We start from the raw sequence: 13,923 nt of genomic DNA on the forward strand, positions 1-13,923 counted from the left end.
AGTAGAATGGAAGGGCAAGATGTTGCCATCCCAAGTAAAGAAACTATCCAGAACCTCATCTCGAGGAAGAAAGATACAAGCAGTCCATTTCAAACTTTAGATCAGCCAGATGCGTGACACCTTCTGGCATCCAGCATCAATGTAGTATCAAGAGAGACAAGCTGTAGGAACCCAACGGAGGCCCTGTACGCAGTATAAAGGCCTTACAGCTCCATTTCAATTTCTAGACAGTTTGGATATATTGGATATATTTCAATATATCGGATATATTTCAACATATCCAATTTAAGTATTTTCATCACTATTCCTTTCACCTCTCATACCTGCCCTAATTCTTTGTATGGCGGCAGCAGCAGCTAGGAATTCTGGTATGTGGGTGTAGGTTCCACTGGGTTAAGTCTTACCAAGACACAGCACTTGCTCTGAGGCGCTCACAGTCTATATAAAGGGGAGAAAATCTTTTGTACAGCAATCCGGAAGAGCAGGTCATGCTGGAGACTGAAGTAAAAGGGGTCAGATGATATTACTAGACACGCTGCAGCTGGGAAGCCTCCCCTCTCTTCAGTTTCTATTCCCAGTTTGATTTGGGCATCTAACCACAGTGATTTCTCACTGACCAAAGCTAAAATATGAGGCCACCAGAAAAACACATTGACCAACTCTGTTCACTTAAAATCGATAAAAGATAGGGCATGGTCTCAAGTAAAGGGTTATATTAGGATTGAAGCTCTAGATTTTTCTGAAATATAGTATGGGCAGAGGGAAGTTTGTCTTTAAACTCATGCATTGAACTGAACACATAAGTTGGAGGCCCGTGTACCCACAGCGCACACGAACATTCCTGTGCCTTGCTCGGTTAAAAAGTTAAAATTTAATGCTTTATGCATGTTTTAAAGAATGCATTTTAAGATTCAACTCAGCTGCTCTAGTTTCAAATCTGCATCAAACATGCAGGTAGGAGGAGCCCTATTTTTGGAACTCACTTGAAGGCAACACAGACTGCAAGAATTCCATTGGGAAAGCTGCTGTCATATTTAAACAAATTTGACAAACCTCAGAAAGCATGAGTCCCCACATCCAAGCAAAGACAGAAAGGCAAAGGCAGAAAGGCAGATCTAGAGTGAGAATTGCCTTATCCTCTATAATCTCCATCTCCTCAGGCCCTAGCCTAGAAACTAACACTGAATTCAGTCTGTAATACACCTTTTCTGCAGCAGTTACTCTCCCTCCCTTCTCTATTTCATAAAAACAGAGTACTACGCAGCAAAGAAATACAGTGTTAACATAGTTCCCATCCTTCTGATGCTTGATGTGTTCTTCTTCAGAGCTCTTAACTACAGAGTGAAAGATTTCTACAGTCAGAAGAAAAAGCAAATATACCCATCAAAACACTGACAGCAAGCTTACCTGGGCTCCTCTAGAGTAGGATCTGAAAATGGTGCAAAATCTTCCTTGCCCTGATGTGTCCCTGTAAAAAAGAAAATTTAAGTTACAGCTATGAACTCCAAATACCATACCACATACCTCCTGTTGGAATAAAAACCAAACAATGCTGACCTCGATAGACCTTGGGAACATGCATGATACCAGAACTGCTCTGCAAGGTATATTCCTTGCAGAAGGAATCCCTGAAGATATTCCTTGGGTGCATTGCCACTTTTGGTTTAATCTGTTGCACCCCAGAGTTCCTCCCTGTCATCATATTTCCTGTGGAGCAGGCACAAAACAAGATCGCTCAGCCTCAGCACTACCTTAGGATGTACTAAGATGCAAGTTATTTTATTTCCTTGGACAAAGGATCTTCTCTAGTTCTCTATAGTCCACTGGCAGTTCAAAAAAATCAGTTCAAAAAAAAAAAAATTACAAGTCTTTCCTAGTCATAGTTAAATGCTAACCTATCATAAAGTGAACATAATAATTGAAGACGGGAAACAATTTTCTTGCGTTAGCTAGTTTCACTTGCTTTTCCAAACAAGTTTTAACTAAATACGAAGTGTCTTTATACCTAAACCTCCTTGGCAGACCTAGTCTAGCATACCCTACAGAGCTCAGGAGCAGTACTAGGGAAGTACTGCACACTGGGACAACAAGGAACTTTACAAAAACTAACCTTTGTCCTAACTGCCACTCTTGACACAGTATAAGTAAGCTTGATTACTTTACCAGCATTTCTCAGTGCCTGTGGGAACATCTGGGGCAGTAAGTCAGAGCACAGCGTACTGATCTGAGCAGTATACTGATATGTAATCCAAAGTCAGGTTAATCTGCGAAAGTGTTATGATGTTTGCTGTGTCCATTTGATTCTGGCCCAGTAAAGACGCGTTAATAGCCACTGAGAAGGTTGGTCAATCCTACAGACAGATTTGCATCAGCTATATGAAAAACACAGTGATCACAAGTTTCAGAATAGCCCTGCTTTCAGATCTAAAGTTTTCAATGGCCATATTATTTATTGGTCCTAAATTTCAATCTAACAGTCTGTGCTCATATCCTCTCTTCCCCCTAACAAAAAAGTAAAGCAACGTTAACAGAGTAATCATTAAGTAAAATGCAATCATTAAGGCACCGTAAAATGATGTCGTAAGCATTTCAGGGAAGGTTATGTGCAGGTTCTGCAACTTAAGTAATACAGTACAAAAAGAACAGGGCTTCAAGAGGGAAGCAAGAAGTGACTACCCACAGAGTTGAACCATTAAAATGGGCATCTTACAAGAGAAACAAAAGAATATGATAAGAACTACATAGAAAGATACAAGCTAGAAGAGGTAGATTAGCCATTTCTGTTATTTCATAATAAAAATGAGGACATTCAACTGAAAAAGTAGGGGTATAATTAAACCACGAGTCTGTACACTGCCGACATCAGTCACAGAGGCCAAGAACATGGTGTTCATTCACTGTTTAACAACTCATACAAATATTCCAGTTGATACTAGGGTTGAAGAGGAAATTTAACTTCATGTTCAAGGGCCTGTGTCACCCCCTACTAGATCAGGGTTAAATTTAGAATAGGATCCAGCTATCTCTCCTCTCTCATCTACAGGATTCTTGTGATAGGTTCTCAGCAGTTTAAACCACAGACAGAAAGCTGGACCAGAAGGACACTGGGTCTCCTGCATCTGCCAGCATGGGGAGGAGGAGTCAGCATTCACCTGAAGCATCTCCATCCCAGCATCAGGTCACTCCAGTAAATCCTGCTCTCCAGAGATTTACTGCAGTCTGTGACACTGTGAGGTCAATTCATTGCGCTGCTCATGTTAGATTTTTCTACTCAAGTCATTGAGAAATATCCAGGCTTCTGTAGGGACAAACAAATGGCTTCACACGCTTTTCTCCTCCTTTCCTATTCTCTGTTATATATTTCTCTTCCTAGGTGATAAGAGGAGTCCAGTACTACTGCCAGAACAGTACAGCTTCCCTAGTGATTGAGAGGTGTATGAGAATACAATCAGTTATAAGGGAGAAAGACTGAAATAGTACCATTTTGGCAAAGAGGGCAGCATGCCACTTGTGCTATTCATTAATAGAAGGTCTGATTTGCTAGAATAACTCACTGAGGGAAAAAAAGCTAATAAGCCTCACCACATGACCAGGGGATGCTCTGCGTTCTCCACAGTTCAGTACAGTATCACACTAGCAATACTCCTCTGATCACTGATGCTGGTCCTACATTGAATACAATTTAAAAACAAACTCACCAGAGTTCCAGCTTGACCCTTCTGCCATCCAGCAAGATGGTAGTGGTCTTGTAGTCAATTCCTGAAAGGAAACCAACAAAAAGCTGAGCAAACACTGAGAAGGTCTTCAGAGACTGACAAGAAATCGGCTTTGCCCACCTAGACCCACCATTAACGTTTACAGAAAACATGTTTTTCTCCCTCTTGCTCTACTGCAAGTTTCTAGAGAACTGATACAGAGTCTTGATAAAAGAGAAATAGAACTCTGCTTCGAAATAAAGACCACTCTTGTGGAGCTCTTTCCCTCTTCCATGAAAACATAATTAATCCCTAGATTGCCTCCTACTTTTCCAGTCTTGGATAAAGCCTGTTAAGACCCTATGTCTAGAAGGGTCACTGGTTTGTAGCACTATCCAAAGCGACAGCATTAAGTTACAGACTTTTGAGGGATTAGCTAGAGAGATGAAAAATGTAGAAATTTCTCTGATAAGTTAGTCTGCAAACCAAGCATCTTTGAATGAATATCACCTCCCGAAACATTCAAAGGACATTTTGAGAGGTGGTGACACTGAAAGCCTGCAGAGTATATGATTTCTTCTTTCCAACTATGGGACAGGAAAGAAAAGGAGAACTCTTACAAGGAATGCTCAACTGCTATACTTGTTAAGAGAAAACAAAAAACCACACACACCAAAAAAAAAAAAAAAAAAAAAATCAGGTTTACTTCACTAAAGAGATCCCAGACTTGGTGGTAAAGCAGCACAGATTCAAATTTCACTAAGTTTTAGAAGAACAATAGCTTCCTATATATCACATGCGCTAATTCTCTAGGATTCTGCAACACGTGACAACACGTACTGCAGAACTACACAGCCCGCTGTCAGCATGAGAATGAAGTTCCAAACAGCAGAGAGGAGTGAGCCCAGAAACTCCCTTTGCTATGTGCTCTATCAAGTCAGGGGCATGGTCCATTACCTCCCAGGTCATTTCTTTCCCTACAGAGGAAATTGTTTGAGGAATTTCACATCAGGGTCACAAACGTCTGAACAGTCAGGAAGCAAAGGCTGATGCAACTCAGCACTATGTTTTTACTTTTACAGCTGCAGATTAAAACTAGTGAAAGGTTCAAGCCTGTTAGAAGCCTCTTCTGTTTGGAGGTATGGGAAGGAAGGGCTGGGCAAAGGAGGAAGAAGAGTGGTATCCACACAGACCTTCAAGAAAAGTACATGCAAAAAAGTAAATATATGTATATTAGCTTGGTTTAAAAGATGGCATCATTCAGACTGCAACATGATTTCACTAGTTCTCTTTGTGCTTAAAGATCAGGGAAAGATTTGTTGTACTCAGTATACAACGGAGCCAGACACAGCCATGTAAACCATCAAGAACTTTCAAGTGACTCAATTATTAGTCCAAGATAAACCATCAGATGCATATCATACAGGAGTCAAACAAGGCAGTAAGCACTCCTCCTTTACCAGGAGCCGAGAAAGAAGCTTAGAACGCTGTTTTCTGTAGAGCCATAACAAGATAACAGCACAACCCTCCCCCTGCCCCAAACTGCAATATTAGGCTGTGTTGACAAGTGACTCATTTGCACAAAAGGTGTCCAATACCTTCAGATAAACAAGAAGTTTGTTAGATCCTGTCAACACGCTCACTTTCATATTCAGGGAGAGAAGAGTGAACATGCTGCTCACCCTCAGCCAAGGCACAGATATGAAAGAGCACAACTGCACCTCCAATACCCTTCCCCCCAAGCCTGGCTTAGAGAATAAGACAAGGAGCAGGCAGGTGGCCAGGTAAATCGTTCTCAGGGAGCTCGATTTAATAAGCGTACTGAAGTTGGTTAAACAAAGAAAAAACACCATTACTAGGCAGCCACTGGAAAGTATAAACTAATTTTTCAGTCTTTAATAAAGCAGAATGCCTTTCCTCCAATCAGATCAACTTTATTTTCTCCTCTCACCACTAGCTATCAAACCTTGAATTTATTTCAAAACCCCACCATTGCGTTACCAACCGTATTTCCCTTCTCTGACAAGGACAACATTGCCTCAGTAACCTAACAGACAAGTTTGTCAATAAAGCAAATGGATTTTTCTGAGTCATCAGCAGGAGCTTCCTGTTGGTGAAAAACAAATTGGATTTTAGCCTACACAGGGTGCTGTAAAAAGCAATAAAGATAATTATCTTGAATTCCAACCATTTCCAGTGCTTTATCACAGAAAATAGATAGTTTACGTTTTATCTTCCTCCAGAGACAATTGAATGATCTGTATTCATTTTCATACAGCTATAAATCTCCACTGTCCCGAGGGACAGCAAGCAGCACCACTGCATCAGTGGAAGCAAGCCTACTCCGCAACCAAGGGATGGACGCTCTGGGATGAAGAATTAAAAAAACAAAACAGAACACCCCACAAACAAATAAAAACAACCCTGAAACACCCACCAACTGCCCACTCCCCCCCCCAATTACTGCACAGCATGGGCTTTTAAGGAAAGGGCTAATTAAGCGCACTGTCTTATTCCAGATGAGAAGTCCCCAGAGACTCCGCTCTCTGCAGAACCATCCCATTATTATTATTATTATTATTATTTTTTTTTTTTTTTTTTTTTACACACAAGAGCTCTCTGCAGGCTGAAAGCACTCAGTGTTCTCTGCACTAGCAGCCCAAATGCACCAATGGAGCACTTGTGTGAAAGCACTAAGTCAAGCCAACTAAGAGGAGTAGCAACATAGTTTTCCGGGCACAAAGGCCACATGCTTCCAGAATGCAATTGTCAGGGTGAAACTAATCACTCATCCATTTTCTCTTAAAAAGGAGAGAAAAAGTTTAGCTGGACTAGGAAGACAAGAAAACTCCAGTTATTGCAAACAACAAAAATACAAACCCAGAAAGGCAGCTGTTAGCTTCCATATTCACAAACTGCCTACTCTATATGTTAGACACTCACAACATGTCCTCAACCTAGAGCTGTTGGTCTTTTGCAAATATACGCATGTTAGTCCCAAGGGTAATACTTTAAATACTGATTCTCTCCATTCTCACCTACAACTGCACCAAGTATCTGTGTTAATTTGAGTTAAGGTCTTTTGGGCAGAACAAATACCAACAATGGCTACAAGCAGGCAAACATGGGAATACCCCTTTCTGAACTCCCACTATAGTTGATCCCACCTCTGAAGATGCTTCAGGAAAAATAGTAGGCAAAGTCCTTCATCCCCATGTCTACGCTGAGAAGAGAAAATACGCAAGGTGGAGGGAGGGAAGCACAAGGTGCATTGTCACATTTGCCCCCACAGATATCCCTCTCCATGTGGGGCAGTCAGACAAGGATGGAAGCCAGGGCATTGCTTATATAAGAAATTAAAAGAGCTCAACATAATGGAGATACTCTGGCAGACTCTCCAAGCACCTGCTCCCCACTATACTTGACAGGCTTCTCTTTGGCATGTTTAAACACTCTATATTCTTAGATCCAAGCACAACACAGATCTAAACCTGTGCTCTGTGGAAGTACTGGCTTAAGCTGCCTCAGTATTTGCTGATGCACTGCCACTAGGGCAGTGCTAGCTGTTTACCCAAAATAGCAAACATCCTTGGCAACAATAAAGTAGCATTAGCCCAGCTTGTTCCACTTCGGACAAGTGATGGAACCCCACTTTGGGGCAACAGACACGTAATACTTAGAGTAGACAAGCAGATTGTGCAAAGAGCTAAAAGTTAAATTTCCAATGCCCTATCACAAGGGCAAAGAAAGCAAAGAACTAAATCTGTTTCTTCACATTTGCAGACAGCTATCAGTCAATTGTTGTTATTGTCTGGCCTCAAGGTAGCCCACATCTTCACACAGCATTTCTCTCCTTACTAAAGTGCTGGAAATAACGGGTAAATGTCTCTTTCCTGAGGATCATACCCTTGCAGCACTGGAATGAAAGTTAGCCTGAGGAATTCACATATACTCAAGTTAAAAGCAAAGATGTTCTGATTTTTTATTTTAAGCTACATTCCACATTTAAACACTATCTGGTAACATGACTTGGGAGAAAGTGAAACCCTTTGTAACTTGCATGCACCCAGATTTGGACTAGGGGTTAAATTTACAAAAAAACTTAAGCAAAGACTCCGTTTACAAGCTCATTGATAAGGACAAGTAAACTATGCAATGGCAACACTTTGGAGAAAGTATCAGCTACCCCCTGCTTCCATACTCATATAGCACATCAGGACAGCTCAAAGCAATTTACTTTAAAGCCTATCTGAAACATCTTTTGGTGTCTGTTTTGCAGTTGGTAAGGTACTCTGAGCAGGATGCAGATGACAATGCAATTCCAACATCCAGGCAGGAAAGAGGCACTTAGATAGCTGTGGAGGAACAGCAGTTGCCACAGGCAAATCCACAGCATCTCTAGTACTACCACATAAATCAATCACAGATGCACTTAAAATCATGAGATTCAACACAGCTGTTAGTAGCCCTCATTAGCAAGCGTACGACTAGATGCAGGTTATTCCTCTACCCCAGCTGCCATTTTGGAAAGGCTAGAGGACATAATTACTGCTTGACAGTGCTCCTGGGAACAGGGGAAGTTGCTAGTCTGCTAGTGGCAGCCTTATAGCAGATACCTTATTCTTCACAACTGCATAAAGGAGCAGAACAGTTCCAGGCTGCACACACCAAGGCCCTGCTCAACACACTTACTTGGATTTTTTCTGTTTTTTCCTTTCTGAAACCAACTGCAAGCAGAGAGCTCACACAATTGTGACCAGTGGCCATTCAAATCTAAGAGATATTACTTCTCTTCTCATCACATTAACAGATTCTTTAGCTGTAGCCCAGTATGTACTGCCTACCAGCTATTTAACACCCCCGCCCCCAACCTGTTTAGAGCATCAGTCTGTAGCAGACAGATAAGCCAAGTGGCCAAGCTCTCTTTACTGGACCTACCTTTAACAGTTCCACAGTTTAGCCCTGGCTGTTCTTTCGCCCCAGGGATTTCAGAGCAGAGTCAAAGCCCACCCATTTCATGTTCAGCAGCCACTAGATGCCACTATTGTACAGAAGCTTTTGGCAGTGTGACAGCCTCTCACCACTGCACTGCTTTTCCATCCTGCAAGGGCTGCTCTTTTGTCTTTTCATTTAAGGTCGTTCAGAAGTTGATGATTTCAGGGAAGTTTAAATTTAATTTCTGTAGCTGACAAGGGTTTTCCTCCCACCTGAATATTATCTCTGCTTGCAGCCAAGTATAGCTCATTTTAAAACGGATATTTCATCTCAGTCAGAATAAACTTTGATCCCCCAGAAAAGATGCACCGCTACACATCCTATGCTTGATACTCCTACAGCATCAGCAACATCAGCAAGCCAGGCAATTCACTGCCAGCAGCTGCTTTGGGAACCCTGCCTGGCCTGCAGGGCATGCAGTACTAAGAGGAAAAAGAAAACAGCCTTGTTTAAAGCTTATTTTATTTTATCAACTGATCTCTCTCTCTTGACCAATATCTAGCTTGATGAAACAAAATGAATGAAGCTTGGAAAACACGTCTGGGCTGTTCTCTCTAATTTAGCATTCAGTCCAACTCCTCTGCTATTTTTTCCAGTTCTGCTTTAGACTCCTACTTACACTGACACCTTCTCAACTTATTTTTTGAATAGTAAATCTACCTGGTATAGAGTACTATGTAAAGTGATCTGTTGTCACCATCCCTGAGGTCAGGCACTCAATTCCCCTTTGCACAGTTGGGTTCCACGTGAACTAGTACCATAATCATTCCCATCCCTAGAAAAATTCAAAAAATTTATTTCTTTTGACAATTGGTATAAGGAAAAAATCTAAGGAATCAAGCCATTTTTCCATGGGAATATGTAGCGTGTATTACAAGAATCTTTTATCTATTCCAAATTACTAATTTACAGCACCGGATACTTCATATCAATAGTTATATGAACTGAAAAAACCTTAAGATTATTTAAAATTTGGACTTCCACCTGAAAGACTCTACCTATGTTAACTGGGAAATAAAACTCCTTCAAGGATAACATCAATTTGGATCTCAAAAGGTGACAATTTTGCAGTTCCAAGACTCTCAAGCCTGACTCTGACCTAATGCCTGTAGAGGAGACAAGACGGACCTCCTTTTCTTAAGGAGGCAGTTTTTGAACAAAATTGTTTCAGCTCGTCTACACAACAGTAAGAAGAGCATGTGCACTTTTCCTCCTTAGGATTTCAAACAAGATTCTCAGTTAGTGATGGGACCAGAATAATAGCAGCTTTCAGAGAAGATGGACAGCAGCACTGCATTTGAGTTTTTAGTTTTAGTCCAAATCAACTGTCCTCCTCCAGAGAGCCTCTAATAAGCCAATCCCCCCAAATTAATGGCTCCACTGTACTTGTGTGTGTGTGTGTGTATGTATATATATATATATATATATATATATATATATATTTCTCAATATCAAAAGGTTGGATAGGAGGAGGAGGAGGAGCCCTATTACAGAGAGATGAAGTGGCTTGCCTAATGTTAGAATAAGCCATCAACAGGTTTTTCTGGAAGCTTTCTCAAAGTCTATGCTCAACCATGCTGGCAACAGTATCTCAAGTTTGCGTCTGCAGCGTCTTTGAGAAGAACACAATTTATCAACAAATCTGGGGTAGAAGACATTCTAGGTGACATTCAGAAACCTCTACAAAAAGAAAAGGCACTCCAGTGAGACACTGATGTATTTTTAAGGCAAGCTTGCTTTCCTTCCTAGAGATACTCTAGTTATCACTTCAAGTCATATACAATTTGTGTGAATCATAGGTTGACCAAAGTTGCTTTTGTCACTTCATTTCTTAAATGGATTGCTTTCTGTTCTTGGGAGCCCTGAAATCATTGCATTGCCTTCTTTTCTGTTAGTCTACCCACAAAAAAAACCCACTGATACACATCACGTGAACTTCATTAAAAATACAGTCAGCTTCCTCCAGCTTACAGATGTGCTCTGCATAATGCCAGCTCAGTTTTTTTTTTTTTTTTTAAATTAGACAGGGCTGAATTCATTTATACTTCAAGAGAGAGAAGTCATCCAACCCATTAAGTGTGATATTATATATGGTGAATAGCCAAAACTTCTGAGGTGTACAATAATGAACCAAGGCCAATCCTTTGCTCGATGCATTATATAAATAAGAAAATAAGGCAAGTTAAGTAACCCTATCCTCCTCATTCAGCCCTAGACTAGACGCTATCTTTTACTTTTTGGCTTTTTAAAAGCCTCCTAAGCACCAATTGAATTTAAGTACCTTTAGTGGGACAAAGCAGAGCTTGAGTGACTTAGCTTGGACATTCAAGAGAGCAACATTCACTTGTGCATGTTTGAGAGATGTAATCCACATCTTTGGTAGGAATGTTTGTTTGCATGCACTGCTGAAAATCCTATTTTTCCTCCACAAAGGACTTACACAAGCCTTTTAGCTGGATTAAAAATAAGTAAATAAGAAACAGAAATCCCAAACAAACTATGAATTTATGCGAAATAAGTACGATTACACCTCTGCTTATATAAACAGTCTACATAGCTGAAGTGTTCCTTTGCTCTGATAAGTTCAGCCTAAAGTAGTTAGTGCAGAACTTAATTCATCTGAAATGCCAGTTATTAGCTGAGAAGCATCCAAAGATAACTCTTCATTCCAACATCTGTAATGTCCAAGCTCTTGTTAACTAAAATATTCTTAGCCATGAGTGACACAGCTTACTTTTAAAATTCAAAACTCAGCCCCTTTGAGCAGCAGGTGATGAAGCAGGGAGACAAGGTAAGCTACCCTGCGAGGCTGAACGTGCCTCCTTCAGAAAGGAAGGGACCCCACAGCATGCCACTCACACAGGAGAGAGCTGCTAAAACAGCAGGCATCACGTTTACGCTACTCAACTACAGTTTTCCTTTAGGCAACTTTATGACCAAAAGCAATAACCATTTCCAACTGGACTACAGTACCTCGCCACACCTGACAGCTGCGCCAAAAGGCTGGTATACCAGCTGGCTTGCCACAAACAAGTTATTCAAATTACCCCCCCCACACACACCTCTCCCTACCGAAGGGGAAGGAAATAGAAGAAACAACAATCCAGCCAGGCCCATTCTCAATGAAAAACAAAAAAGAACAAGGTAAAGAAGCAACAGGAGATCACTGTAAGCCCAAAATTTGAGCCAAGAGGTAGGTACGGTAGCTCCATATCTGCAGTGTGACATGACAGCAGACCAGCTATAGAATAAAAGCACCATTTCCATTTCGAGGCATCTACGTGGGGTGGGGTGGGGGGACAGACAAGGACAAGACCACCAAAATAACAAACCACTTAAACCTCCCAAAACAACTATCAAAACATACTTACTAGCATAATTGATAGCAGCAATTTGGACAGCAACGAATCCAGGCACTTGACACATTGTCTAGTAACGCAATATAAACTGAGGTTTCTTTACTGGCACAAACCCTCCCAATCACTTTATTTCTGGGTAGAGCTGCCCCTATCTCCCCCCTCCCCCCCCCCCAAAAAAAAAACAAACAAAAAACCCCACCACACTCAACCACTTTGCATTATCAACAAGTTTTTCTAGTGCCTGGATGTACCAATAAATACATACAAGGTAAGGAAAAGAGGAACAGAGCTACGCAAGAAAAATATTTTCTTCTCAAGAACATGTCATTACCTTTTTTTTTGATACAGACAGCATCCATACAAAGTGATTGTCTTCTCCACAAAGTCTTTAGTCTGTTTTAGTTTGACTATCTGGGACTCATTTTCCTGCAGAATAGTTATTCCATAAAAGTTTTATATGCTTTCAAAAACATCCTGCACCTTTTCATTTAAGAAAGTTTATGGCCAATAAATAATCCATCTACAGTTACTGAATCCAGCAGCCAAGTTACTCCAAAAGCCATGGAACAGACAGAATATGAAATCAGGAGGCATGAAGAGCGTAGTTCAAAATGTCATACTTTTAGGCTTCTTCTAACTTGTGCTTTTGTGCCTTCTCTAAACTGAAGAAAGGGCAGTCAGTGCTGAAGACAGAATTGTCTGCTTGTGGATAAACAGCAATACTGAAATAGGTTGTCATTTCATTTCTAGTCAAATGAAGCAGGTAAGCACAAAAACGCAGCAGGTCAAAAGGCCTTTTTAAGCTGTTGAATATACATTCAAATAAATAGGTTAATAGTTTAAAGGTTTTACACTGTGGTATGAAACAACCAAATGAATTAGTCCAGCATCAACATTCTCTCCTTGCTAGAGAGGACAGCTGCTGAGGCCAGTAATGAGATAATGTGTTCAGCAGAGATGCAGATATTTACACTCTCTTCACTCAGGTAACTTAATGAACAGGCAGTAGTATCAGTATTAGAAGACAAAATTAGTGCATTAACTTCTACTACAATTCCTACTATTAACTTGGAGAATTAGCTGCTTTCTCCATTATCAGTAAGTGGGACTCAAGGTACAAGTACATAAACGTTAGCACTTAAAAAAAGCAAATTTGATCTATTTGAATAGATTAATAACTGATGAAGTTATCTGACCTTAAAGAGTGTGTACAACAATTCAGCTACTCAGCTCAAAGCTGTAAGACACAGAAAAAGCCTTCCAAACAACATATAAGCTCATTGATTAGTCATGCATTCAACTACCTAGTCTTTAGATAGACAGACAAGAAATTATCTTCATCAGCAGAGATCAACAGAACGTAGGTTTTCAAATAAAAATGGATTCACCTCAGCTCTGTGCTTTTCAGTGTTACCATTTACCTCAACAGTACTATTTCTATTTTAAGCATGATGACAGAGTTCCTAAATAGGATCACAATGAAACTACCCCAGTTAGTGCATAGAAAGCCCTAGCTGAGGAAAGAAAGAAGGGTGGGGGGGGAAGAGGAGGGAAGTGCACTCATTTTTACTAACCACTACACTACTATACTGCAACCTACTCAAGAAGCAACTTGGAGAACACCACCACAAAGGTCTCAGTTCTTACTTACTATCCAAGTGATCAACAATGCTCCCTCCTGGCACATCATACTAGCGTCTATCTTCTACCCAGTCTCTCCTGTGACCATCTGTCCTGATGGTCATCATTTCCTGCTCAGAGCAGCAAATACAAAATCCATTCTTGCTGCACATCTCAATGGGAAATAACAAGGAGCTTCAAATCATTTAACTGTTAAAAGAGTTCCACTAATGACCTGCACAGTGGTGAAGTTT

General features: G+C 40.7%; 1 protein-coding gene across 3 annotated transcripts in view; it reads right to left on the reverse strand.

The window, feature by feature from the left end:
* Positions 1–13,923, reverse strand: part of RAB40C (RAB40C, member RAS oncogene family) — a 44,883-nt gene that overhangs the window by 17,955 nt on the left and 13,005 nt on the right. For all 3 annotated transcript variants that reach the window (XM_068908523.1, XM_068908522.1, XM_009672085.2), the window contains 2 exons: positions 3,699–3,759; positions 1,408–1,468 (listed from right to left, as the gene is read on the reverse strand). In XM_068908523.1, the coding sequence (XP_068764624.1) occupies positions 1,408–1,468; positions 3,699–3,759 (122 nt within the window). The remainder of the gene's footprint in view (positions 1–1,407; positions 1,469–3,698; positions 3,760–13,923) is intronic.

This window comes from Struthio camelus, chromosome 15, assembly GCF_040807025.1.
Source record: "Struthio camelus isolate bStrCam1 chromosome 15, bStrCam1.hap1, whole genome shotgun sequence".
Taxonomy (NCBI): domain Eukaryota; kingdom Metazoa; phylum Chordata; class Aves; order Struthioniformes; family Struthionidae; genus Struthio; species Struthio camelus.